The sequence below is a fragment of the Panthera uncia genome, chromosome F2 (genome assembly GCF_023721935.1).
Source record: "Panthera uncia isolate 11264 chromosome F2, Puncia_PCG_1.0, whole genome shotgun sequence".
Taxonomy (NCBI): Eukaryota; Metazoa; Chordata; class Mammalia; order Carnivora; family Felidae; genus Panthera; species Panthera uncia.
Genome location: NC_064812.1, coordinates 10,632,091 through 10,657,886, shown reverse-complemented (window position 1 = coordinate 10,657,886; position 25,796 = coordinate 10,632,091). Strand labels below are relative to the sequence as shown.

Here is a 25,796-nt window from a genome sequence, read left to right as displayed (position 1 = left end):
AGGTTCTCAGAAATCACTTGACATTGGAAGTTCTTTTCGTAAATGAGATGAACAGACCAAAAAAGTAGGCAAACAGAAAACAGCTGTCTCATTTCAAGAAGACTGTCTTTCTTCACCACCCCCTCCAGCCTTGCACAAGGCCCGAGAAGAGGCGTGCCTCTCAGCTACATCAACCACGGGCCAGTGTCCCGGTTCTGTCTCTGCAGACCCGCTGGGGCCACGGAATGGGCTGACCCAGGGGCAGGGATCCAACGCTTTGGGGCCAGAAAAAATTGGAGCAGAGTTCAGATGTCCCCTGGGTAGGGTTCTTGATAATTCACTGAGGATTCTTGGCACCATTGGGCCTCCTTGCTCCTCTGTTTGTTTATTTATTTTTGGGTTTTTATTTTTTTGGAGAGAGAGAGAGAGAGAGAGAGAGAGCATACATGTACAAGTGGGGGAGGGGCAGAGAAAGAGGGAGAAAGAGAGAATCCCAAGCAGGTTCTGCACGGTCAGCACAGAGCCCGACTCAGGGATCGAACCCACAAACCGTGAGATCATGACCTGAGCCGAAACCAAGAGTCAGACACCTCGCCCACTGAGCCACCCAGGTGCCTCTGCTCCTCTGTTTAATGGAGCCCTGAAGGAAGCCACGTGTCCCATCCCCCCTGTCCCCTCCGTGAAGCCTGTTTCACTTCAGGGCTCGTCATCAGTGAGTCAGCGACAGGTTCTGGGTGAAGCTTCACCCCCAAAGTGGCAGCATCCAGGAGCCTGGGTCTGGCTTCATGCCTCCTCCTTTGGTTCCTGCCCAGTTATCTTGCTTAGGATGACATTCTTCTAGTCCAGGGACTGGGTCCTGAGTCCTAGCTCAGAGCTTGGGGACAACATCTGTGCTGGGTAAACTCTTTCCCTGGGACTGGATCCATCTCACCGTGGCCTGTCTGCTGCATGCCGCCCATAGAATCTAGAAGGATCCTGCCCTCCGGATCAGACCAAAGCTTGATGGCCCGCATCGAGTCTTCTCTGTCTTTGGGAGACAGTGCTGTCACAGCCTGACTGCCGTCGCCGAGGCCGGCCTCTTTGCCGGGATGTTTGCCGCAGCCCCAGACCCCCAGCTTCCCTCCTCTTCTCTGCGGCTCCAAGTCTAAGCACCCCCTGGGGCTTTACTTTGTTTCAGTGTCCTCAGAAACTCGCCTGAATAAACCAGGAGGCTTCCTCTGCGTCTGTGAAGATAATGATGAACCCTGGCATCAGAAGGACTTTACAGTTCACCTGATGCTGTCTTCTCATTCCGTTGGGACCTCAGGTAGTTCTCTGGTAGGTGTATAATTTCTGAGAGCAAAGGCCATTACCCACATGGCTCAAAGTTCAAGGGCCCCCCACCTCTGTGCGTCGTGCTTCTCTGGAGACCGTAGTCTCTCTCCTACCTGGGGAGGGAGTCTCGCCTGAAATATTCTGGGTAGGTACTTCCTTGAAAGCATGTCCACTGGAGGTACGTTTCTTCTAAATGGCTGTTGTTAAGAGTGCAAGAGTTTAGAAGAGTGCAAGAGAGTGAACTCTCACTTTTGCAAGAGTGCAAGAGAGTGAACCTGCCTGCAACAGCTTCCCCACCCACTGCCTTTGGAGCTGGTCCTCCAACAGATCACGTGGGTTTGATCCCACCTCGGGGCCTTTGCTCTTGCCATTCCTTCCCATGGGAACACTCTCCTCCCAGGGTGCTTGGTTCTCATTGTTTAGGGCTAATCTTCAACAGGAAGTCCTCAAAGAGGCCTTCCTTGTAGATCCCAGTTACACGGCATCCCCGACCACCAATTCTCTATCCCAGTTGTCCTCCCCAATTTTCTCTACGGCATCTACCCTTATCTGGAAGTAGGTTACTTATGTATTGGTTTAGAGGAACGTTATGGATTATCCCCACGCTGACTGCTAGTTCTGCGAGGGCCAGACTTTTGCCAGGATTTCTCTGGAGCTTAGGAAAGTACAGGCACAGCTCAACACACTCTGGCTGAGGGCATGCACACAGTACTGTGAGGGTTGCGTGAGGTCATTACGTAAAGGGTCTGGCACCGGGTCCTGCGCGTGACAAGAGCTCGACAGGGGCGCCTGGGTGGCTCAGTCGGTTGAGCGTCCAACTTCAGCGCAGGTCATGATCGCGCGGTTTGTGAGTTCGAGCCCCACGGTGGTCTCGCTGGTGTCAGCCTGGCTGGGTAGACCCTGCTTTGGATCCTCTGTTCCCCTCTCTCTCTGCCCCTCTCCCACTTAATGCTCTCTCTCTCTCCCCAATAAATAAAACATGACAAAGTAATAAGGGGCCCTTGTGTCGAGTGTCTGCTTACACGTCCCTCTTTCATACTCAGTTGTGAGCCTTTCAAGGTCAAGGGAGCAGGTCTTATTTATCTGTGCTTCCCAAAGAACCTCGTGCATACGAGATGATCGATAAATGTCTCTGATTTGAGGAGAAGCTCAAATCCTGTCTTCAGTCTAGTGTATCCCAAGACCAATGAAACCATCCTTGTTCTAAAAAAAATTAAACCTTTTTATTAGTATATTTATTTTATATATAAAAGAAATACAAAAAAAGGAAACACAAAGAAAATGCTTTCATGGCAAGTCGGACTTGTCGGCGCCCTCAGCCTGGGCCCCGGGCTCTGGCCCACTGGCTGTCAGCAAAGTCCGCCGGTTGTAGTGGCCCTTGATGATCCCTGTGTTGATGTTCTCATTGAGCAACTGCTTCTGCCTTTGCCTGTTGAGGGACTGGACAAGGCCCAGGACGACCGCGGCCAGTGAGTACTGCCCGGGCAGTCTTCTCGGGGGCAGGATGAACGGGTTGGGTTGGACTCTTCCCAGGAGAAAGTACGTTTTGATTTTTCCTTCCTGCTCACTGATGCCCTTCACGTAGATCTCCCCTCGGTAGTCGAAGGCAAAGCCCTGGTCCTTCAGGATGAGATAGGTCTCCTCGGGGACTTGGATCCTGCCGCTGACCCCTGTGCTGTCCATTCGGCTCGCCAGGTTCACAGTTTTGCCCCAAATGTCATATTGTGGCTTCTTAGCGCCGATGACCCCAGCTACCACGGAGCCGTGACTGATGCCTGCGAGCGACCAAAGGAGCGAGAGGTAAGAGAAGAGAAGAGGGACATCACTAAGGTGGCTGCACCCCCGCCTGGGACAGTGAGCAGGGAAGGTATGGTCTCTGTGGATAAACTGTGGGGCCCAGATCCCGCCTCGGCCGCTCACTGGGTGAGCGGCCTGGGTCAGTTACTTAGCCTGGGTGGACCTCACTTTTCCCACGTGCAGAGTAGAAGGAAGATGGAATGAGATAATGGGAGGAAAGCCTTGGCATGGTGCCTGACTACCAGGGACTGCTCCCGAGCAAATTAGGATAATTTTCACCAGGATGCTGACGTAGCCCGTGGGACGGACGGAGCACTGTGCCACGAGTCAGGACGCTGGGGTCTCCTCCAGCCTCTGCTGTTGCAGTGCTCTGAGAGCCTGGGTAGACCTTTGCCTTCTCTGTTTTAGTCCAGGGCCTGAGCATCATTCCCTTGGTCCGTGGCACAAGCCTCCCAACGGGCCTCCCTGCCTCCTCCCTTGTCCTCCAGCAGACCAGCCCCCATCTGGCCAAGTTCCAACCGCTTCAACACCTGCCACGGCCCCTTTTGCCTGTAGGATGAAGCCCAGCCCCCTTGGGATCACAGCCAAGGGCTTCTCGAATCTGGCTCGTCCTGCTTTGTCAGCCTCCTTCACTGCCACCCTCTCCTTCACCTTTGTGTCCACACTGACCAGCTAGAGTCCCCCCTCACCTGCCGGCCATCGCCCACCTCTGTGCCTTTGTCCCTGCCTTTCTTTCTGCTTGGACTATCATTTCTGCCCAACCCCCACATCTTATTTGGCAAATGCCTTTTAAGACATCTCTGACACCTCCTCCTTTACGAGACATAGACTTCTCTGCCAGGAATAATAGCATTTCACCAAACATGTTGGTGAGCACGTAGGTCTCCTTCTATTGGACTTTGAATTTCTCGTGTATTCTAATAAATTGACTAGACACCTGCTAGGTACCAGCGCTGTTCCAGGCACCGGGGCAATGGGTGGGAAAGAAAAGAGACGAGAGCCCCAACCCTCATGGGGCTTACCTTCACCTGGAGAGAAGGAAATATCAAAACAAGTAATACGATATCAATGAATAATAGAGGCTAGAACGAAAACCCGGTCAGGTTAAAGGAAGAGAGAGGTGGGAGGGGGGCATTTTGGAGGAAGGTGGCTAGGGAAGGGCCTTTCTGAGCAGCCATCTGAAGAATGTGGTGGGACAAGCCATGCAGATGTCTGGGTTAGATCATTCTAGGCGGAGGGCAGTACAACCCCTCCCCGCCCCATACAAAATAAACAAATCAGAGAAGCAGACCCTACAGAATGTGTGGGCATCACAGTGATGGGGCTCCCTCCACGCCTTGCGGAGCCCCTCACAGGCGTCACCCCGTCTGATCCCTCGTTACTGCTACGAGGCAGGCAGGGGTGGGGGTAATAATATCACGCCCAGCTTGCACACGAGGAAACTGACCTTCAGAGGGCTGGAATGATTGGCCCAACTTCACAGAGGTGGCCACAGCTGACCCCAGACACAAACAGAGGTGCCCCGTGAAATGGGGAAAATAATCTTCTAACCTCTGGTCTATGCCAGCACTGTGAGATTTCACACCAAGGGTCGGCCCTGACCCCAGCGGCATCTCCCGCCTTTGTTCAGGGTTAAAGTTCTGGTTTTCAGTCCTGGTTCCGTCGTGTGGTCAAGGATTTCAGCAAGGACACGTAGGGTCAGTGGAAGATGCGGGAACAAGCCTTGAACATCCCATCCATAGACCAAAAACATAAAATAGAGCTTTTATATATGAACAAAGATCTGAGAAGTCAGATACTGGTATTTCTTGACTGTTTTTTTCTTGAAAGCTGGTGAGGGAGAGCCAAGTAAGCAAAATGGCATGAAGGCCAGAGGAGATGTAAAATACGAAGACTGTGGCAAAGGCCGTCTTAGGCTGCAGCCTGGCAGCCAGAACGTCCCCAGTCTGTCCGGAAGTCCTGGGGCTGCCTCCAGGGTGTCCGCTTGGCTGTGTGATCGGAAGCTATCACCCCCCTTCTCTGGGCCTGGGCCTGAGTTTACGGCTTTCAGACCATGCTGTAGGGGGGCCTTCGAGAAGCAGCAGAGATGCCAAAAAAGTTGGCGAGTTATACAAAGTATAAAGGGTCACTATTCACCGGGCTGTGGTTTCTGTTGCATTGCTGTGCTGCACAAGGGGGTCTCTGAGCGCAAGGAAGGGCGAGCTGTGTGGCCAAGTGAGGAGCTAGGAGCCTCTCTGCCGTCCCTGCACACCACAGTATCTGACATCTTTGGGAGTGCAATCCTGCTTTTGCTTTAAGGCATATCCAGAAGGACTGGGGACCAACACACTGACCAAGGACATGGGACAGAGTGAATGAGAGATGACTCAGCTCCCTCCCTCAGCAGGGTGTTGTGCGGGTGGGGCACTGCACAAGTGAGCTGGAGGAAAGGTGGCTATGGTGTAGGGCCTGCTGTGTATGTCTGCACCCAGGCCAGCAGGCTTCCCTGGCTTCCAGCACCCAGAGCAAGAGGAAGCCTAGACAGGCCTGAGCTGACGCTGTCCCCGTCCCTGTCCTTGGTGAGGTCACACTAAGCCTGCTGCGTGTTGTAGGAGAAAGCTCCCCACGGCCCAGGGTGCCCAGGGCATGGGGCAGGAAGCGGGGGAGGGGTCTGATGGAGCCAGGCCAGGGAGCTGGGGGGGGGGGGGGCGGGGGGGGGGGGGGGGGGGGCGGATCATGAGGGCACCCGGGCGGGGGGGGGGGGGGGGGGGGAGGGGGGGCGGGAGGGAGGGGGCCACACCTCCAGCTGCTACTCACCAATCCGGAGTTCGAAATTGTTGAAGGAATGTTTGTTGATCTCCTGTATGCTTTCGGTCAGGGCGAGGGAGAAGTCGGCCAGGGCACACAGATGTCCCCACTTGTCTTCACATTGCTGGAGCACAAGTGAGAGGAGAACTCACTCACTGTGGTGAACGTGGACCTTTCTGCAGCAGAGGGGAGCCCCGCTCTACGTCCCAACCCACCTGCGCATCCCTGGGATGAAGACGGCCAGGTGTGGGAGCCCCCGAACACCCCCGTCGGCAGTGTCCCCGAACACAGGATGGCAGGAGATTTGCTTAACTCAGTGTAATGTGTGCGGCTTATCAGATTCCTTTCCCCACGTCGACACTTGTGTATTCAGGCGGCCACACTATGAATTCCTGACTGTGCTCACGGGCGCGCGGGCGCGTGTTTATGTTTGCACGTGTCGTGTTTCCATCTAGGAAACGTGTACTTCCTTTCAAGTACTCACACTGTCTGTTCAAGGGATGTTTCACATTTACTTCGACATTTGGTCACGGACCTTGAGGGGGGTGCGGAGTAAGCCTCTGTGCCTCTCTGAACCTCCGTCTCCTCACCTAGAAGATGGGGATCAGCAGCCTTGCCCCGCCTACCTCCCTACCTCCCGGGGATTGAAGGAGATTGTGTATGCGAAAGAACTTGGCACCCCTCCAGAGCAGAGGTTGGCAAGTAGTTTCGGTAATGGATTAGAGAGCAAACGTTTTGGGCCTCCTCAGGGACACTCAGAACTGCCATTTTAGCTTGAAAGGAGCCGAAGAGAAAATATATGTAATGTGTGTGCGTGCGTGCGTGTGTGTGTGTGTGTGTGTGGTTGTGTTCCAATAAAATTGTATTTACAGAAACAGATGATGGGTCAGGTTTGGCAGGCAGGATGTACTTTGTGGACCCCTGCTCTCAAGTGCCACGCACAGGTAACCGATTACTAGTAGGGTTTCTTCCCAGATAGTTACTCTTGGAATGTTTCTAGGTGTTTAGCTGGAAAGTAAACAAAGGGAGGATGAGAAGAAGGAATGAGGATTCCTTCTTCCCAGGAACTTAGACTCATATGCACGTAGCATTTATTGAGCACCTACTGGGTGTATTGAGCACCTACTGGGTGTAGACAGCATAATGCTGTTGCGTCCACTAACGCTGCAAGGTAAGTGTTAGTGTTCTCACTTAAGGCTGGTGCCCGGCACAAGGCCCTCAAGAGAACAGGAGATATTATCGTTCTTACGTCCTACTTACACAAGAACAAGAAAACAGGCTGGTATTGGGGATTTGGTGACACTCACAATTAAATCATAATCAGGGTATTTCTCGGCCAGGGTATTTTGTCCATCAAGTCAACAATGACGTTTAGAATGGAGCCTAGAGGTTTCTGGGCCGTAGAGGCATCATTTCATCCAGCGGACCCTCATTCCCTCGGGAGCAAATGTACGTCACACGACTAGAATATCCAGTGCGTCAGATTTCCTCCCTACCGGTCCCCAGGCAGCCTGGTGACGATGGCCTCTCTGTCTTCAGCGACCTGACAAGAGTGAGGCCCCTGCCATATGGTGCAGCTGAATGCAAGGTGTTCCTTTACCTGTTTTTCAGGTGACAGGCCCGACACGGCCATGTAGGTGCTGCCGATGGTCTTAATCTTTTCAATGTCCTGAAACCGGTCTTCGCCTAGCAGCTGAAATAGATCCAAGCAACCACGTTAGCTCTGGTGTTTATTCTTCCAGAAGACAGGGGCTTCCCGAAACAGGCTCCCGGCTCACACAAAGGATGGCCTCTGCCTGGTTTAGCAGCCTTGAGGATGCTACCTCTCTCCCTATGGATCATGCATTTGGGCAATCAACATGTTTACTGAGCACCCGGCAGGTGGCAGGTGCCGGGAAGGGTGTGACCAGACACCCTTTAAGGAGTAGATCGGTTTCGATGAATCTTTGAAACGAACGCTTACTTTATTACTTCAAAGAAGAAATCCCAACTGTTCCCCAGAGCATCAACAAATTTTGGCTACACCTTCCACATGGATTTGGAGTCTTAACTCTTGTCTGTCAGCATCCTGGCCTGAGCCACTGTTGGCTTCCACCCGGTGGTTGTATCAGAATAATGTACCTGCTTGCTCTCTGCCTCACCCCCCCTCACCCCCCTCATGGCAGCCAGAGTGGTCCCATTCGGGGGAAAGTCAGATCATGTTCCCCGTCTGTGCAAAACCTTCCTGTGGCTTCCCATTCCACTGCCTGCAGAAGATGTCCAGGTCCTAATTCTTGGAACCCGTGGGTATCTTACCTTCCAGAGCAGAAAGGACTTTGCAGATGGGATGAAGTTAACGATCCTGAGGTGGGGAGATTCCCTAGACTAGCTGGGTGCGTTCCAAGTAATCGCAAACGTCCTCATAAGTGAAAGGAGGAGGCGGGAAAGTTGGAGAAGGCAATGTCATATCAGGCAGGAGCGGAAGTCACAGCAGGGTGACCACGGGCTCTAAAGACGGGGGAAGGAGCCACCAGCCAAGAAATGCAGGTGGCCTTTAGTAGCCAGAATGAAACAGAGTTTCCCCTAGAGCCTCCAGAAGGAACACAGCCGCGCTGACACCTTGATTTAACCCTGTGACATCCATTTTGGGCTTCTGAACTCCAAACTGTAACATTGTAAATTTCTGTTGTCTTGAGTCACTAAATTTGCGGTGGTTTGTTACAGCAGCGGTAGTAAACTAATACAGGAAATATCCACTGAGCTTCTGCAACGTCTCATGAATAGGACAGGAGGTCCCAGCCATCCGAGGGCTGACAGCCCAGGCAGGGTGTGTGTGTGTGTGTGTGTGTGACATGTTAAATAAACCATCACACAAAACGTGCCCTGCCTCAATTCTAGTAAAGCACATGATGGAAACATACAAGATGTAGGAACGAGGAGAGAGGAGCATTTTGATGAAATCTGGAGGGGCTGGGAAGGCTCCCCTGAGCAAGTGACTTCTAGCTTCACTTCTAAAGAGTGAGGAAGGGTCTTTTAGTGGTGCGTGCATGGGTTTGGGTGCTGGGAGGCTGGGGGGGGCACGGAAAGGGTTGAGAGGGGCATCCGGACAGAGGGGACGACATGAATGAGGACTGGAGGTTGGGGAAGATGCGTGGTAGGTTCAAGGAAGTCAGGAGAGGGCTGCGGTTATTTTTCCCATCTTAGAGAAAGTCTTCCGGGACACCCCATTTCTTTCCACCTGTCTCCTTCCTTTTGCTGTAAAAATTTGCAGAGTTCTCCCTACTCACTGCCGCCAACTTCTTCCCCATCATTTTCTAAATCCCCCAGAACTACCTTGACACTGACATTGCTCTGACAACCCCTCCCATTGTCTGGCCTCGCTTGGTCCACTGTCTGGATCTTACCCGGTTGACTGCCACACCTCTCCCACATGGTTTCTGCCCACTCATGGCTTTACTTCCACACCACTGGCAACTCCTCAGCGTCCTTTGCTAGTTCCTTCTTATCTTCCTTATCTCACAGTGTTGGGGGCCCCGGGGCTCAGGCCTCAGACCTCTTCTTTTTTTCTGTCACCATGGTTCGTGGGCTTTCAACACAATCTCTCTGCCCAAGATTCCTCAATGCATGTGTCCTTCCTTGACCATCAGACTCTTCTGCACAAAACTGCTGTGACATCCCCGTTACAGTCCTCAAAGGCATCGCCAACCTGCCATTCCCAAAGCTACACCCTTGGTCCTCTCTACCCACCTGCCACCTTGATTAATGGCGTCTCCACTGTTCCAGTTGTTCCGGGGAAAAACATCATAACCCACATCTGATCTTTCAGAAAATCCTTAGCCCCATCTTCAAAGCCATCCAGATTCTGTGTCTCACTCCCTCCGCAGAAAAGGTAGGTTCAAAACTCAAACCTCCTTGGCTCCCAGGGCTAAGTTCTTAGCCTCCTCTTCCTCCACGTGGGTGGGTATCTAAATGTAACTTCTGGTTTTCCAACTCTCTGCTTCCCTTAAAGACTGTGATGTCCTTCGGGGTTCATGCTGTGCTGGAGCTGGGCAGACAGGTGGGCCAGACCAAGAAGAGAAGATGGTCCATATGCATCTTGCTACAGGCATCCTGTCAAAAATGATTCTGGAGCTAAGAAAACGTGAAAAATTCCAGCTGGAGAGAAATTCTTCAGAGAAACAAGGGAAACACAGGCAGGTGCTTTTGAGATTTGCTTTGGGGTGTGCGTGCGTGCGTGCGTGTGTGTTTGTGTTGCCTGATTCACGGCTGAGGCAGCCTTTGTTTGTTATTTTTGTTTCTTGAGCCATTGAGTGAAGCCCCTCTTCTGCCCTGGCTGAGATCGCACAAACCGCGTCCAGGGAAGGCTGAGTGTCCTCAGCCTGGGATCATGTCTGACACTCGCCCTCAGACACTGCACTGAGGTTTGGTCTCAGCATCCCTTCGGCCGTTAAAGTGTTAGTTCGGGATCTAAGGCATGTCTTTGGTGGCCCACCTCTGTCCTTCTGCCTCCGTGCAGCTGCATTTCCCCAGCTTTCTGCGGGGAGGGGGGACTCTTCCTCTCTGCTCTTGGAAGTACCTGGCCAAGGGCCAATTTCAGGCCCAGGCAATGCTGCCTCCTCTCAGAAGTGGATCAGAAGGCAGCAAGCGGCTTCATTATTTTCATTTAGTGTCCATGCAGCAAATCGATCCACCGTAGAGCTAAAAGCGTCTGGGGGCATAACGCGGTTCCTAATCAGCCCCTTTATTAATTCACTAGTCCGCACGGAGTGCTGAAACGTGGGAGCGCCCTTCAGCCTTCGAGGAAGCAGGGGCCCTGGGGTGAGGAGTCTTGAACTCGGTCTTGGCGCATGTGCTCCGTGCGGTGTTCTGCTTTCCTCGAGCCCGGAGTGAATTTTGCAGGCGCTCAGGTTCCCGTGGTGATTTTATCAGCCGGAGCAGCTTTGTTACTAAAGTCAGCATCAGGGCCTCCATCTGGCTGGAGCTTCGCCAGGGCAGAATGCAGAGGGTCTCTCCTGACACAGAAGGGACGTGCGGGTGGCCCGAGGGGTTGGCAAGCCAGAGAATGTTCCTGCTGACCACATGCTCTTCCCTCTTCCTCCTCCTCTGTGCCGTCTCTTCTTTCCGTTTCTCCTTCTCTGCTCTGCTCTCCTATCTTTCTTCTCTCACCTCCCTGCCAGCTCCTCCTCCCTCTCCTCCTCCTCCTGCTCTAAAGCCCAGCTCCTGGACCAATCCCACCCCCACCCTCCTTCTCCTAGCCTCCCCAACCTCCCTCTGCAAAAACACGCCACTACCACTAGGGGCGCTGTCTGTTTTTCCTAAGACTCCTGGGGTCTACCAACTGGGGCACTGAGATGCAAATTTAGTTGAAATTTACGCATTACAATTGAAAAACTTGCTTGTGAGCCCTTTGGAGGGATGGGGGGTGCTACAGCGTTTAAAATAAAACTGGGGCGCCTGGGTGGCTCAGTCGGTTGAGCGTCCGACTTCGGCTCAGGTCACGATCTCGCGGTCTGTGAGTTCCAGCCCCGCGTCGGGCTCTGGGCTGATGGCTCAGAGCCTGGAGCCTGCTTCGGATTCTGTGTCTCCCTCTCTCTCTGCCCCTCCCCCGTTCATGCTCTGTCTCTCTCTGTCTCAAAAATAATAAAAAATAAACATTAAAAAAAATTTAAAAAATAAAATAAAATAAAACAAAGCCTGATGGCTCAACCTTCGGTCAGATTATTTTTAATACAGCTATTTTAACTTTTTTTTTTTAATTTGAAGATATGTTCTGGATTGCCCTAGTTTCTCTTCACCTTGCTATTTGTCTGCTGATTTTTGTCCCCCATTAATTAATTAATTGATTGGTTGATCCCATTAGCAAATACTTGGTAAGCATCTGTTACGAACATCTCTTATGTTCTACGCACAGCCCCAGCCCCTGAGGACTTAAAAGGATACATAAGAATATAATTCCTATCTTTATGAGCTTATGTCCTGTCAAAAAGAGCTGGAATAAAGATACTGTTACCATAGAATCACCCTCTACTCTCCACAATGCAAGGCCCTCTGAATGAGTGCACTTACTTCCCATGTAAAGGTGACTCAATCATCTTGTCCCTCCCTAGACTGGGAAGCCATGCGAAGCAAAAAGGGACCATGTCTTATTTATCTTGATCCCCATTCCCATCCCTAGGACAACCAAAATGGCCCTTGTTGCCTTTTTGCCTGCAAAACTGGAACCATGAGATGCCAGTTAATGGTTAAAAACCCAAACAGTATGGCGGACCTGGGTGGAAATGTTGGCTGGGCCAACTGGTGGTGGCAAAGCCTGGGCTCTCTTGCTGTCTCTCAGCCTCAGTTTTGCTTATTTGTAAAACGAAGGCTAATAATTCTCCCCCTGTGGGTTTTGTTGAGGGGTAAGTGACTGAATGTTATGTCTTGAGCTTGTTTTGCATTTGTGGCAACACGTGGTAAACATTTATATTAATAAGATGGGTCTCTGCCCCCAAACTAAGTGGCTGGTGGGGGAGGCAGATTTGCACACTGAAGGGTTTCAGGCTCTCTGAGGGCAGGTTCCAGAGTATACGTTTTTCACCGAAAAAAGAGCAACGACATTTAGCTGGGTAGAAGGGGGATGAGAAGAGGCGTCACAAATAGAGATGATATCTGAATTGACTGTTCAGGGAGTGTTACATGTTCTGCTGCCCGTGGAGTTGAGGGAGAGAGGACAGGGTATAGTGACGATGGCATAACTTCTGGGCACAAAGGGCAGTGGGTGAACAGCCAGGTGGGTGTAAGGGCTTGTAAGTAGTTGGATGGTGCTTGGTGGGGGGGGGGGGGGCAGGTGGCACACAGTGGGAGGTAAAGCTGGAGAGGGTACAGGACCAGCGAATTCAAACCAAGTGCAAAGCCTCAGGTGACCTTATGAGGTGCTGGAAAAGGGGAGGCACTGATGGGCTTCAGGTTTCAAAGGGATGTGAAAAGATAGTCTTGCTTTTGGTGACCGCTGAGGTGAGATACGGGAGGGGGCAGCTAGAGAATGGCTGCAGTCATCCAGGGGACAAGTAAGAGGGCGGAAAGCAAGGATAGGGCAGCAATGGTAGTGAGGAAGGGGCAGACCAAAGAGCCATCAAAAAGGAACCCACGGGGCTCAGTGGCTAAACGGAACGTGGGGGTGGAGTGAGAGGGTGATGATGTCACAATGGGAAACGTCACCAATGCTCCTGGTGCCCCACTCACGTCATTCTCAAGAACGCCATGAGGCCTGGCTACTGATAATGCACGGCTGTACCCTTTTTTGGATTTCCACGGGAATCGGGCTAGCAGGCTAGACTTCAGCTGAACCCACATCTTTGCAAGTTCTCTTCCTCAGCATTTTCTCAATGAATCACTTCCCTTCTCAGGCCTGGGCAGACAGATGGACAACGGTGCCCCACTTCAAGCTAGAAGATGGCAGGCGTGGGGGAGGGGGTGGGGAAGGATCATTCCTGCCAAGCCTATTAATGTAAATTTAGTACAGCAAGAGTATCTCCTCCCATGTGATGTGTTCTTTGGACTCATGGAGCCTAAACGAACAAAGTACTATCTGGATTATGCGTACACTTATGTTTAGGTCTTGGACAAAATGCTAACTGACGGTTTTATCTCTGGCACTTTGAGCAGATGGAGAAAAGTCCCCATCACTGCCCAGTCTCTGTGACGCCAGTGCCCGAGTAGCAGCGGCCTCCAAGTCCTGGTTTTGCCATTTGATGGTTGTTTGACATTGGGTTGGATTACCTAGCCTCACTGAGGCTTATGCTCTCGATCCCCCAGATAGAGAAACCCTGGTGTTTATCTCTTGTGAACATTAAGTTAGATAATACGTGTTTGTGTCTACACTACAGCCTGGAGTCCCGTAAGTGCAAACAATGGCTACTGCTACGGTGGACATGATGCTTTTACAAAACCGGTGCCCACTGGTGATTGGAGGCTTCCGAGGCTGTGACTTACCTCATCGAAGTCAGCAATGATCTCATTCAACAGACGCAGGCATTCTACCCCCTGGTTATTCATCTCAGTCTGAGAGTAAAAGTCTGCAAACCCCGGGATGGAGGCGAACATCACCCCGACGGCATCATAAGATTGGGAATACAGCTCCTGGACAGGGAGACACATGGGGGAGGGAGCCAGAAGGTCATCAGAGGTGAGGTTCTGCAGTGACGCTCCCCGTGCACGCGTGCACTGGCACCCACAGAGAGTGCAGAGAACGGGGCTCTGGCACAGTCACGTCAAAACAGTAACCATGTGGATGGGACCGTTGACAATTCATAGTCTCCAGCCTTGGCTGCGCCCAGAGGTCTGACTGCACATCCTTTGTGGCTGGCCAGCTTCCTTCTCTGTTCTCAGCAGCGAGTCCAAACCCTCACCACTGTCCCTAACTTTCACACCCCGCAAGATTCCTCTTAAGAGATGATCTTGTCTCTCACTTCTGTCGGGAAACTGAGGCTCTTGGCAGTGACCCAGCTCTGTTCCAGTATTTACACTCGTGTCTACATTCATATGTATTTTTATCCCTTTGGCTTCAACCCTAAACGATGTATTTTTCTTCTGCGGAAAGCCAACGTTTCTACCTGATGTCTCGACAGCACTCGCTTAAACCTTCTTCAGCAACTTCTTCCCGCAGCGATCCTTTTCCTTATTTCTTCTCTCCTCCACGACCTCCTCCTCTTCCCCCACCCCCCTCCTGCAAATGTCCCCTGTTTGGAAAAGTACAACACACCCTGGAGCCCGAACACACCTGTGACCCTTCACCTGTCTCTCTTTCTCCTCGTCCAAACTTCTCAAACTGGTTCTCTCCACCACCTGTCCCCACCCCTGCAGTGTTCGCTCCGTGTCAGACTTCCAGCCAAAGTGGAAAGAGTCGCCCCACAGATACGTCGCCCGACGTAGGGCTTGATCTCATGAGCCATGAAATCACGACCTGAGCTGGACACTTAATTGGCTGAGCTTCCTAGGCACCCCCCCAGGGTGATCTTTTAAAGACAGAATATCGGCCATGTCTCTTCCATTCTTAAAACCCTCCGATGGCCACACTGCCCTCAGGACAAAGCTCAAACACAGCAGCATGACATGTATTCGTATACTCATGCCCTCGCCTCCACCTTTCTCTTACTTTTCATTGCCTGTGATTCCCTGCATCAGACCTCGCGTTCCAGAAACACCGAAGCATTGTATTCTTGGGTACACATGGCAAAAGATGCTGCAGGTGTCCTGACCTCTTCTCTCACAACCATCGGCTATGAGCCCTTGTGTTTCTTGGCGTGGAGCTTTTCTCTGACCACTAGAGGGCATTCTGCCCCCATTGGCATCGGGCTGATGGCTCCGGGAAATTCAGGCCCCCAGTATGCTCTCAACCAGTGACTGATGGCAGTTGGCTGATACTTCTCAGCTCCTTCAGCCCTTGGGCCAGATAGCTGTGAGATATGCTCTCTGCATTTCCTGGAATCCCCAGGGGGATGGAGCTCCAGTCCCCTACAGAGGTAACTAGTCTGCTAATGCCTCGTTTATCACTTCTCTTCCCTTCCTTCCCACTCTCCTGCCTCCCAGGGTTTCCTGGGACCACCTCCAAGCCAATTACTTTCACCCAAATCCTTGTCTCAAGGTCTGCTTCTGGAAGAGCCGAAGACACAAACGCGCTTCTCACCCTTGGGAAGGGGATATGTCCTTCCTTCCTGCAGTTAGCCTGTCTCACCAGGCTAGCTCTTCTCCTCTGCCATCACTAGCCATGTGGATACCACGTCTTTGGAAACCTTCTCAGACCCACAGGTGGCGTCAGGAGGCTGAGCGCCGTGCTACATCCCTTGCTGTCTACATTATCACCTAATGTCTGTCTCTTCCTTTCGTGCGAGTTGCACAAGGCAAAGACCCCGGGCCATTCATCTTAGTGCGTTCAAATCATCCAGTTCATAGTTTCTGGATGCCTGGACTATAGCGTGTGCCGTCTATAGGGTCTGGTACAAGATAAAACACTCTAAATTGTTGGAAATCAATGACGCCCCGGTCTTGGCAGGAAACATCAAAGCTCACAAAGCGCTTTCATAGGCGTTCAGTGATTTCATCCTTGCAATGATCCTGTGAAGGAGCCCCGATTCTTACTGCCACTTTACAGGTAAGGAAAACGAGAGAGAGGGGTCAAGCTATTGTTCTGGATTAACACCACGAGCAGTGGAAGACCCAGAGAAAGACAGTGTCCCTGATTCAAGATCAGTCAAGCACGGATGAACCTGGATGAATGCCTTTGCCGGCCCTTGTCCCCAAGAGCACAGGCGGGAGTGACTGGCTGCAGGGGGTTGGGCTGGGCAGGGTGCGGGGAGCACAGACTGCAGCCCAGGAGCAGAGCAATGGCACGCAGCTTCCTATGGTGCCGCATTCCCCTTGGCCTTGAGCAGCGGAGTGATCCCTGAAAAGGAGCCCAACTCTGCTTGATGGGTCAGATAACCTGAGGAATCGAACTTACAGAACTGCATCCTCCAAAGGGCTGTGATTTGGAGAAGAAAAAATGTGTTTACTACCTAGTACATTAGTTTGTTCAGGCTGCTCTAACAAAGCCCCACAGACCGGGTGGCTTAAACAACAAAAATTTCTCATCCCACGGTTCTGGAGGCTACAAGTCTAAGATCAAGGTGCTGGTCAGGGTCGGTTTCTCCTGAGGCCTCTCTCCTTGGCTTGCAGATGCCATCTTCTCCCTGCGCCCTCACACGGCCTTCCCTGTGTGTCTATGTCCCAATCTCCTCCTCTTAGAAGGACGCGGTCACAGTGAATTAGGACCCGTCCTAATGGCTTCATGTGAACTTAATCTCCTCTTTAAAATTTCTATCTCTAAAGAGAGTTGCATCCAGAAGGGCTGGGGGTTAAGACTTCGACATAGGAATTGTGGGAGACACAACTGAGCCCCTAACACTCATACTAACGATTTTCTGTTTAAAACAGAAAAGAGGAGACCCCAGCAGAGCCCTCTGAAACCCTTTCCATAGTTACACAGTTGGCCAGCTTGCCTCCCGCTTCCCCTAGGAGATGTAAATGCCGCTGTGATGTAAGGGCCGGTCACCAGGGGGCTCTTACCAATCGTTCTCATGGATCCTAGCCCCTCCCACCCTCCAGCCTCCTCTTAGATTCAGCTCCCAGCCTCTGCCAACAACGAGAATGTTCCGATCGCTTATATAACAAAAATAATGCTAATAATATCAGCTACGGCTACTGAGCCTTTACTGTGGGACAAGCGTGACACAGAATGCTGCACACACATTCTCTCACTGAATCCTCACTTCCCCGGGGTGTAGATGGGAGTTAAGATCCTGGTTTATTTGTGGGGAAACTGAGGCACGTAGAGGTTAAGTAACTTATCCAAGACCCGCGGTTGTGAAGGCACAGAGTTGAGGGGCGCCTGGGTGGCTCAGTCGGTTGAACGTCCAGCTCTTGATTTCGGCTCAGGTCATGATCTCATGGTTTGTGGGTTTGAGCCCTGTGTCTGGATCCAGGCTGGCAGTGTGGAGCCTGCTTGGGATTCTCTCACTCCCTCGCTCTGCCCTTACCCATTTATGCTCTCTCTCTCTCTCTCAAAATAAAATAAACTTAAAAAAAAAAAAGACACAGAGCTGGAACTCACACCCAGGCAGTCGGACTCCAGAGCCCCCACCGTTGCCGCTACGAATGCTAACGTGAGTAAGCAAGCACCAGGAGGGTAGCCATCACCACAATAAAACAGTAATAATCAGGATAACGCCTAAGGGAAATGTCACCAGAACTGGAAACCAGATCCGGTAAGTCCTTCTGAATGGATGGTTGATTTGACACAGGGTGGCTGTGGGAAGGGGTGTGGGGGAGGGTCTCTGTAAACCTCAAGACATATGACTTGAGTTCGGATCTTGACTGGCCATCCTCTTGGAGGCTGGACGGGTGGGACTGGGGTGGCGGGAGGCTCACCCCTCTCTGCCAGATGCTTGCTGGTGAACACAGAGGCCAGGAGGAACCAAACCCAGGGCCCTGGGCTTTCAAGTGCACCATGTGGCCTTGAACCCATAGGGTGCACCAGGCTGGACAGACCACTTCACATCTTCTTACCCAATTTAATTCCCACATCAGCTCAGCGAGGTCCGTAGTATCTCCCATTAATCAGATGAGGATATGTGCTCAGAGACGTTGGGTAAGCCGCCCTAGGTCACACAGCTAGTTAACAGCAGTGATGGAATTTGTGCTGTGGGGGGGTTGGAGGGGCATGGAAAAGCTCCAGCCACCTGCCTACACCTTTATTTTTTTATTTTTTATTTAAAAAAAATTTTTTTAATGTTTATTTATTTTTGAGACAGAGAGAGACAGAGCATGAACGGGGGAGGGGCAGAGAGAGAGGGAGACACAGAATCGGAAACAGGCTCCAGGCTCTGAGCCGTCAGCCCAGAGCCCGACACGGGGCTTGAACTCACGGACCGCGAGATCGTGACCTGAGCCGAAGTCGGACGCTCAACCGACTGAGCCACCCAGGCGCCCCCTGCCTACACCTTTAAAGACAGCCCCAGTGTTCAACCTGCCCCAGTCAGCTGCTTTGAGTATGCTTGCTGTTACCCCAGTCATCTGCTGCTTGCTGTCTGGGGCTCCAAGAAAATGGCACTGATCGATGAATACAGAAAAGCTATTACTGTGCCACCCTCCTCTGGATTGAGGTACAGCTCTGGGCTTTCTAGAGGATTTTGAGCACATTCGCACTCCCTGCTCTGCCTGGATATCAAGCTGAAGACTCAGCCGGCTCTTTATCCAGGGAACCTAGGCCTGCCTCCTTCCAGGTCCTGAGTCTCTTATACCAAGTTAAGCCACCTCTCTGCAGGGGAGGAACAATGTCTGAGACCGGGTGACTTTATCAGTGTCCTCGGGTTTCTGTGCAAACGTCACCACCTCCGAGAGACCCTCCAGGGCCAGCCCCACCCCCTTCACATAACTCTCTTCTCTTACTCAGCTGCTTCCGTCCTCGGAGAAGTGACCACTACTGGGCACCTCTGAATATACATTCACTCACGTTCATGTCCATAACACATGCTCCATATCGGCAAGGACTTCGTCGTCTTGGTTCACTGTTTGAGCCCCAGGATCTGGAACGACACCTGGCATATGATGTCTCTCAATAAATAACTTGCCAGGGCGCCTGGGTGGCTCAGTCCGTTAAGCGTCCGACTTAGTCGGGCTCAGGTCATGAACTTACGGTTCGTGAGTTCGAGCCCCGCGTCGGGCTCTGAGCCTGGAGCCTGCTTCCGATTCTGTGTCTCCGTCTCTCTCTGTTCCTCCCCTGCTTGCACTCTGTCTCTCTCTCAAAAATAAGGATTAAAAAATTTTTATTAAAAAAATACTTGCTAAATGAAGGTGTGAATGAGCGGGTGGGGCACTGGAATTATGAAGGAATGGAAAAAAATTGTAGGTGTGCTCCTAAAACGTGCCAAGCACCGTTGAGACGCTTTATGCATCAGAACTCACAGGAACAAGCCTTGTAGCAATTGGATTAAGTTGGGACGTACTGTCACTTTGCAGGTGAGGGAAGTGAGGTCCAGAGGGGCTCATCACTTGCTCAGTTACTGAGGTCGTGAGAGGAGGAGCTGGGATTGAACGTCCAGCGTCAGGCTGTTGAGGGCAAGCACATAGCCTTTCCACACTGACCCCCCTAGCGCCAGGCTACGCAGGGCACTTGATGTGTTCTCACTCAGCTTCATTCTCACGCTAAAGTCAGCAAGATTGGAACTGTTTCCTCAAAAACTGGATGAAAAAGTGGACTCAGAGAGGTTGGGTGAGCTGCCCGAGGTCACACAGCTGCTGAGTGCCAGAGACGGAGTTCGTGCGGTACGGACTTCCCAGCGTCTGAGACACCCGCTCTTGCTAGTGTCCTTTCAGCAGCGAGCTGCAACGAGCGGGTGGGTTTCCCGGGACCCCGCAGTAGCCTGCCTGACACTGAGGACCCAGCCCAGGTGGCCTCATCTGTGACAAAGTCCCCGCCCCGGGGAGGTGAGCATTGTCCTACGTCAAAGTCCAGCAGAGTCCAGCCTCTGCTGAGGCTGCCAGAACCTCTCTGGGGGGACAGAGCCGGAACCGACTACACAGGACGTTCCCGGGGGCAAGGCTCTGTCCACTGCCCTGTGGCCGGTTGGTTTGAGTCCCTGCTTGTCACTGCCGCTCCTTCTCTCCCACTCATGCCCTAGAAACAACTTGGGACAAAACACCAGATTTAGCTTTGAAGTTACACAGGCCTGGGGGTGAATTCAAGCTTGCTACTCACTAGCTCTGAGCGAGCCTCAGTTTCTTCATCTGCGAAATGGGGATAATCATTGTCTTTTTTTACCACTCACACCCGGGAGCCCTGCGGCGGCCTCATGAAAGCTGGGACCCAAAAGCATGTCCAAACCCCAATCAGCTTTTCAGAAGTCTGTATCGTAGTTCAGAGTTGCAGCAAGAAGAGAAGCTAACATTACGCCCCACAATAACAAGATACTGGGAGTTCTTGCAGGTCACAGAAGTCCTGCCTCTGTCACACACACACACACACACACACCCCATAGTTGTGCCAAACCTCCAGAGACAGCACGGGCTGCCCCACGGCTGGGGCAGCGCAGCACAGAGGGAAGAAATCCCAGGGGTTGGATTTGAGTCATGGCTTTGCTTCCATAAGATGAGGCAGGGCATGACCTCACTGAGCCCCAGTTTCTTCGTTGCTAACGCGGGGTGACGAACTCTCCCCTTAAGAGTGTAAAGACAAGGGAAGGTCATTTACATCAATTGCCTATATCGGAACCTGGCCCGCGGCAGGTGTTCAGGAAACGGTACGTCACCACAGCGTGAACGTTCTCTAGGCGATGTAAAATCTGAAGCCTTGGTCAAGGGTGAACTATTTAAACATTGAAAACTTCAAAGAAGGGTGACGACGTTTTATCGAAAACGTCTTATATGATTGAGGCCCAAACCTGTCATTTGTTTTGCTCGGTGGAGGTGTGGCCTGGACCCCAGCTGCTGACCGGGGGGTCTCAGCATCTCTGGTTGGTTTCCTTCCTGTCGGGAGAAAGCCAGTGAATTCTCGCTCCTCCCACCTGCTCCTCCGTTACCCCACTGATTCGCTGTCTTCACGGAAAGGCGGCTTTCTTTTCATTTCTCTTCTGGTTTTCCCTCCGAGGGCTCCAACGTGTTCGCTGCTCCTGCCGGTGGTCATAGCAGGCGCACATCTGCGTTCTGTTTCCTTGGCTTTGTCAAGAAGCTCTTGCGACAAAGCCCCTGACCTTAGGCGGCCCGGAGAAAGCCAGGCCCGAAGCTGATTCCAGAGAGCTTCATCTGTTGATTGAGGAGGGTGGGCCGTGCTTTGACGTGCATCCGGGAGATCTCCGGGACCCAGGTTCATCAAGACTATTCAAGCAGCAGCGTACTAACCCCCTTTGCTTCTCCTCCGCTGGTCTTGTTGCGGTGACTTGGATGGGGAATGGACCCTCGGGATCTCTCCTCCTAGTCCTATCCTCAGGCAAGGGTCACAAACTCAAACGTCTTCAGCGCATCAGCAGGTGACATCAGTGGTAACATCTTACCCCCAGAGAGGGAGACACCGGAGGGTCCACTCCATGCACACACATCAACATGTGCACAGACGTACGTAAAACTTACATTTCAACCCGGTCTCGCAATGGTGATCTCATTATGTCCATCTTACAGATGAGACGCCCGAGGTCGGGGAGGCCAGGCGCAAACCTCACGCGCGCTAGGCAGCCTGGGTAGCCTGGCACTCTGGGGGTGGTAGCACGGTCTCCGTTCTCGTGTGCTGACGTGAGGACAGCAGAACTCTCCCGGAGCCCGGGGCCGGTGTGCCCACCTCCACCCTCCCCCTCCCTCGCGGCTGGACAAGCCCGGGCTCACCTCGTTGTCTCGGTCTTTCTCCAGGAAGTGGCGGGCCACGTGGCTGGGTAGAATGTTCCGGAGCATGTTCTCATTGTGCTCCCTGAGCTCCTTCATCTCGTTGATCTCCTCTTTGGCCTGCACTCGCCAAAGGAAGTCCAGGCGGGCCGTGTACTCCAGCTGCCGGGCACGAGAGAGAAAGAGAAGGGAAACAGGTGAGCTCTCGGGGTACGGGCTCGGGGACGCAGCGTGGGACGCGGAGAAGGCTTCTCGGGAACCCGTCACACACAAAACAGAGCCCGAGCCGAACGGTTCTGGGGGGCATTCTGCAATGCCAAGAGATCGGAGGGTGATCAGACTCCACAGGGCTGTGCACCTCCCCTTGCTACCATTAAGGTACCCGTGACTTTGCGACTGTGTGATTTACTGAGGATGCCTGGGTCGTCTACTAGACTGCAGGTGCTAGGAGGTCAGGGGTCCTCGTACCCGCTCAACGATATCCTCACCATGTAGCAACATGCCCTGTGCAGGACAGATGCTCTGTCAGTGTTGCTGACCCCACGAATCGGTTCCAATAACAGCCAGCGAACACTTAGATGGGGCTTCCTGTGTGCCGGGGATTGTCCTGAGCAACGTACATCTGTTCACTCCTTTCATGACACAACGGCCTCGACAGCGAGGTCGTCGGGATCCATCCTTATTCTGCAGATGAGTCAGTTAAAGCCAACGGGGTTTAGAGGGACTTGACCAGAGTTGCACCCGAGTTAGTGGGGAAGCCCGGACTGGGGCTAACTCCAGAGTCTACCTCCAGCATCCGAGCTCTTCGTCACTAGACAAGAGAAGGGATGAGTGAGGTGACAATGGAAGGACCATGCACTGAGCTGGGACACAGAGGTGGCTTGGCTTAGAGTCCCGGTGCCACGCTTAAACACCGTAACCTGAACTCGTGACTCCATTCACGGATTCCTCATCTTTAAAGTTGGGACGAATACTGCTGACCACGCAGGGCTGGCAGCAGAATTATTCAGCAAGTTGCAGAGAAAGCACGTGGCTCACAGTAGGTTCTCAACGCACATTATTAGCTCCTTTTTGTCTCAGTGTCCCTGCACTGGAAGGCGGACAGCTTCTTTTCTGAAAGACTCTCACGCACCGTATTTACCACAGCTTTGGGGATGCCATTATTTCCAAGTCTCTCACTGTAGAAATGAGCCCTATGATGCCTGGTCAAACACGTGCCCTGAATTCAAGGGCTTGAAACGTCCAGCTAGTTTCTCTCCTTTGTCTTACGTGAAAGTCTCAGTGGATGGTAAAAATACGGAAAGACAGAGGCACAGGATTATTCCTTCAGCAGAATTTGTAACAGCAAAAGCTGGAAACAACCCAGGTGCTCATTTTGTTGCTTGAATAAACTTTTGTGTACGGCTATGAAAAAAAAAAAAAAAGGGAAGACTGGGGCACCTGGGTGGCTCAGTCGGTTAAGCGTCTGACTCTTGATCTCGGCTCAGGTCATGATCTCACAGTCCCTGAGTTTGAGCCCCGCATTGGATTCTGTGCGATGGCATGGAGCCTGCTTGGAATTCTGTCTCTCCCTCTCTCTGCCCCTCCCCGACTCCTGCTCTCTCTCTCAATAAATAAATAAGCTTATAAAAAAAAAGAAGACTTTCTCTATACTCTGATGGATTAGTCTCCAACATGGAGAAAAGCGTGTATAGTATGTCACCACTGATCTAAAAATGGGAGCATCTACTTCTCCACACACACACACACACACACACGCACATATTTTTCTTTATTTATGGGAAAAATGAGGAATAAAAAATAAAATATAAAAACTCATTACCAGTGAGATGAGAAAGGGAGGGAGTAGAGTGAGAAATAAGGAACGAATTTAAAGTTTTAAAATTATATCCTTTTTTATAAACCTGGCCGTTGTTGAATCATGGAAACATTCTACTTAATTATAAAACGAAAGAGATGTTTAAAAAGACTCCGTAAGAATAAACAAACAAACAAACAGTCAAGCAAATGAACCTACATGTATAAGCACACTGGGAGGAGATACTCCAAATGTCTTTCACACAATAATTTGATGACACATTTGGAGAGGGAGGTACTCTGAGCGTAAAAAGAACTCAAAAGGAATCTTAAAACTGTTTATAGCACTCATAGTGTAGGTGGTAGTGTCTGTCTATTACTGTTAGACTACTGCATGTGAATTGCAGGATATAGCAAATGGGTAATTGCATTGCTGTCACTGAGAACTGGCCTTTCTGGGAAGGGAAAAAGGGGATGGAGATATAAAATGGATGGGTCTAAGCCAAAAGCCTGTAAGTATGACTGTGAACTCATGGTACTTCCTAGTTTTGCCCACTGGGGAAAAAAAAAAAAAAAGCCTAGAAATAATGAAAATCTAGAGCAATGGGCCTTCCTGTCGTGGTTTCCAAATAGCGATTCCTACAAAAATGACCTTGCACTCTTGGCAGAAATGGCTAAAGTTTAGGGCAGAAAATGTGCAAGCCTGGAAAATCTTTCAGATCAGAAAGTAGGTAGACCCCCGGAGACTACGGGCCTATGTGACTAGGTTCCCACGTGTCAAAGATGTGACAAATGAGTTTTTTTTAAAAAAAATTTTAATGTTTATTTTTGAGAGAGAGAGAGAGAAAGGGAGGAAGAGAGAGGAAGAGAGGGAAGGAGACACAGAATCTGAGGCAGGCTCCAGGCTCTGGGCTGTCCGCACAGAGCCGGATGCAGGGCTTGAATCCACAAACCACGAGATCATGACCTGAGCTGAAGTGAGATGCTTACCCGACAGAGCCACCCAGGCACCCCTGATTGAGCTTTAATAAGAATGATGATTGCGGTGGATTGCAACACAGGAAATATGGCAGAATGCATCAGTCCACAACGACACTTAGGACACAAGACCTCACTTATCATCTCTGGATGGTGTTTGGGAACAGACTGGGAAACTTACAGGGAAGGCATTTATAGGGAAAGAATTAAGCACTTATCCTACTTTTGCTTTATGAGCTGTACTTGGAGGAGAAGGTTCTCCTTCAAATTGTATTCCAGCCAATGAATTACAGAGTATTGACAGAATTGAGATATCACCACCTATAAAATAAGTGAATAGAGGCTATTCTTGTCAATAGCTGCTAGCAGACAAAAAGATAAGCAGGTATTACGTGCCTGTTAACAGTTATTCATAAAACCAACCAATAATATAGTTTCATAGAAAAAAACTGAACCTAAGTCTGGCCATTTCTAAATGTAACTACCAATAAAGAAAAAACAGGGATGCCTGGGTGGCTCAGTCAGTTAAGCATGTGCCTTTGGCTCAGGTCATGATCTCATGGTTCGTGGGTTCGAGCCCCACGTTGGGCTCTGTGTTGACAGCTCAGAGCCTGGAGCCTGCTTGGGATTCTGTCTCCCTCTCTCTCTGCCCCTCCCCCACTTGCACTCTGTCTCTCTCTCTCAAAAATCAACAAACATTAAAAAAAAAATTTTTTTTTAATTAAATTGAAAAAGGCTTAAGAGACATACCAACCCATGGCAATATGCGCATTTTATCTGCATTCCAATTTAAATAAACAAACTTAAAAATATAATTATAAACCAATTAAGAAACTGAAACACTGCCTAGAGGTTTTGACGATGTTAAAGAAGCGCCACTTTCTTTTTTAAAGTGTTTAATAGCATTGTGATGAGGTTAACATTCTCTTATCTTTTGGGCGCATATTGAAGCATTTACAGATGAAACAGCAGGACGTCTAGAATTTGCCTCAAAGTGATTGGGAAGGAGCCATGAGCAAAATCAATAGGGAGATAAGTGGGAAAAGACACATGAGTTAATGACTGTCGAAGCTGTGAGCTCATTATACATTCCATGAGCTTTTGTATATGTTTGAAATTTTCCAGAAAAAAAGGAAAAAAAGAGGGGAGACGGCAGATTGCACCAAAGAATGCTGGTCTCGACTGTTCTGCTGTGTGACCTTGGTTCCCCTTCTAAAAAATGAGGAGAGTCATCCCCATCACGTCTAGTTCAAGAGGCACGGATTATTATATGGATCTAT

The 25,796-nt window shown here is 51.1% G+C and overlaps 1 protein-coding gene across 1 annotated transcript in view; it reads right to left on the bottom strand.

The window, feature by feature from the left end:
* Nucleotides 1-2,580: 2,580 nt before the first annotated feature.
* The window catches only part of ADCY8 (adenylate cyclase 8), a 126,902-nt gene continuing 103,686 nt past the window's right edge, over nt 2,581-25,796 (bottom strand). The window contains exons 12-16 of the mRNA XM_049632907.1: nt 21,745-21,903; nt 13,828-13,974; nt 7,478-7,570; nt 5,887-6,001; nt 2,581-3,068 (exon numbers count right to left, since the gene is read on the bottom strand). Coding sequence (XP_049488864.1) covers nt 2,581-3,068; nt 5,887-6,001; nt 7,478-7,570; nt 13,828-13,974; nt 21,745-21,903 — 1,002 coding nt within the window. The remainder of the gene's footprint in view (nt 3,069-5,886; nt 6,002-7,477; nt 7,571-13,827; nt 13,975-21,744; nt 21,904-25,796) is intronic.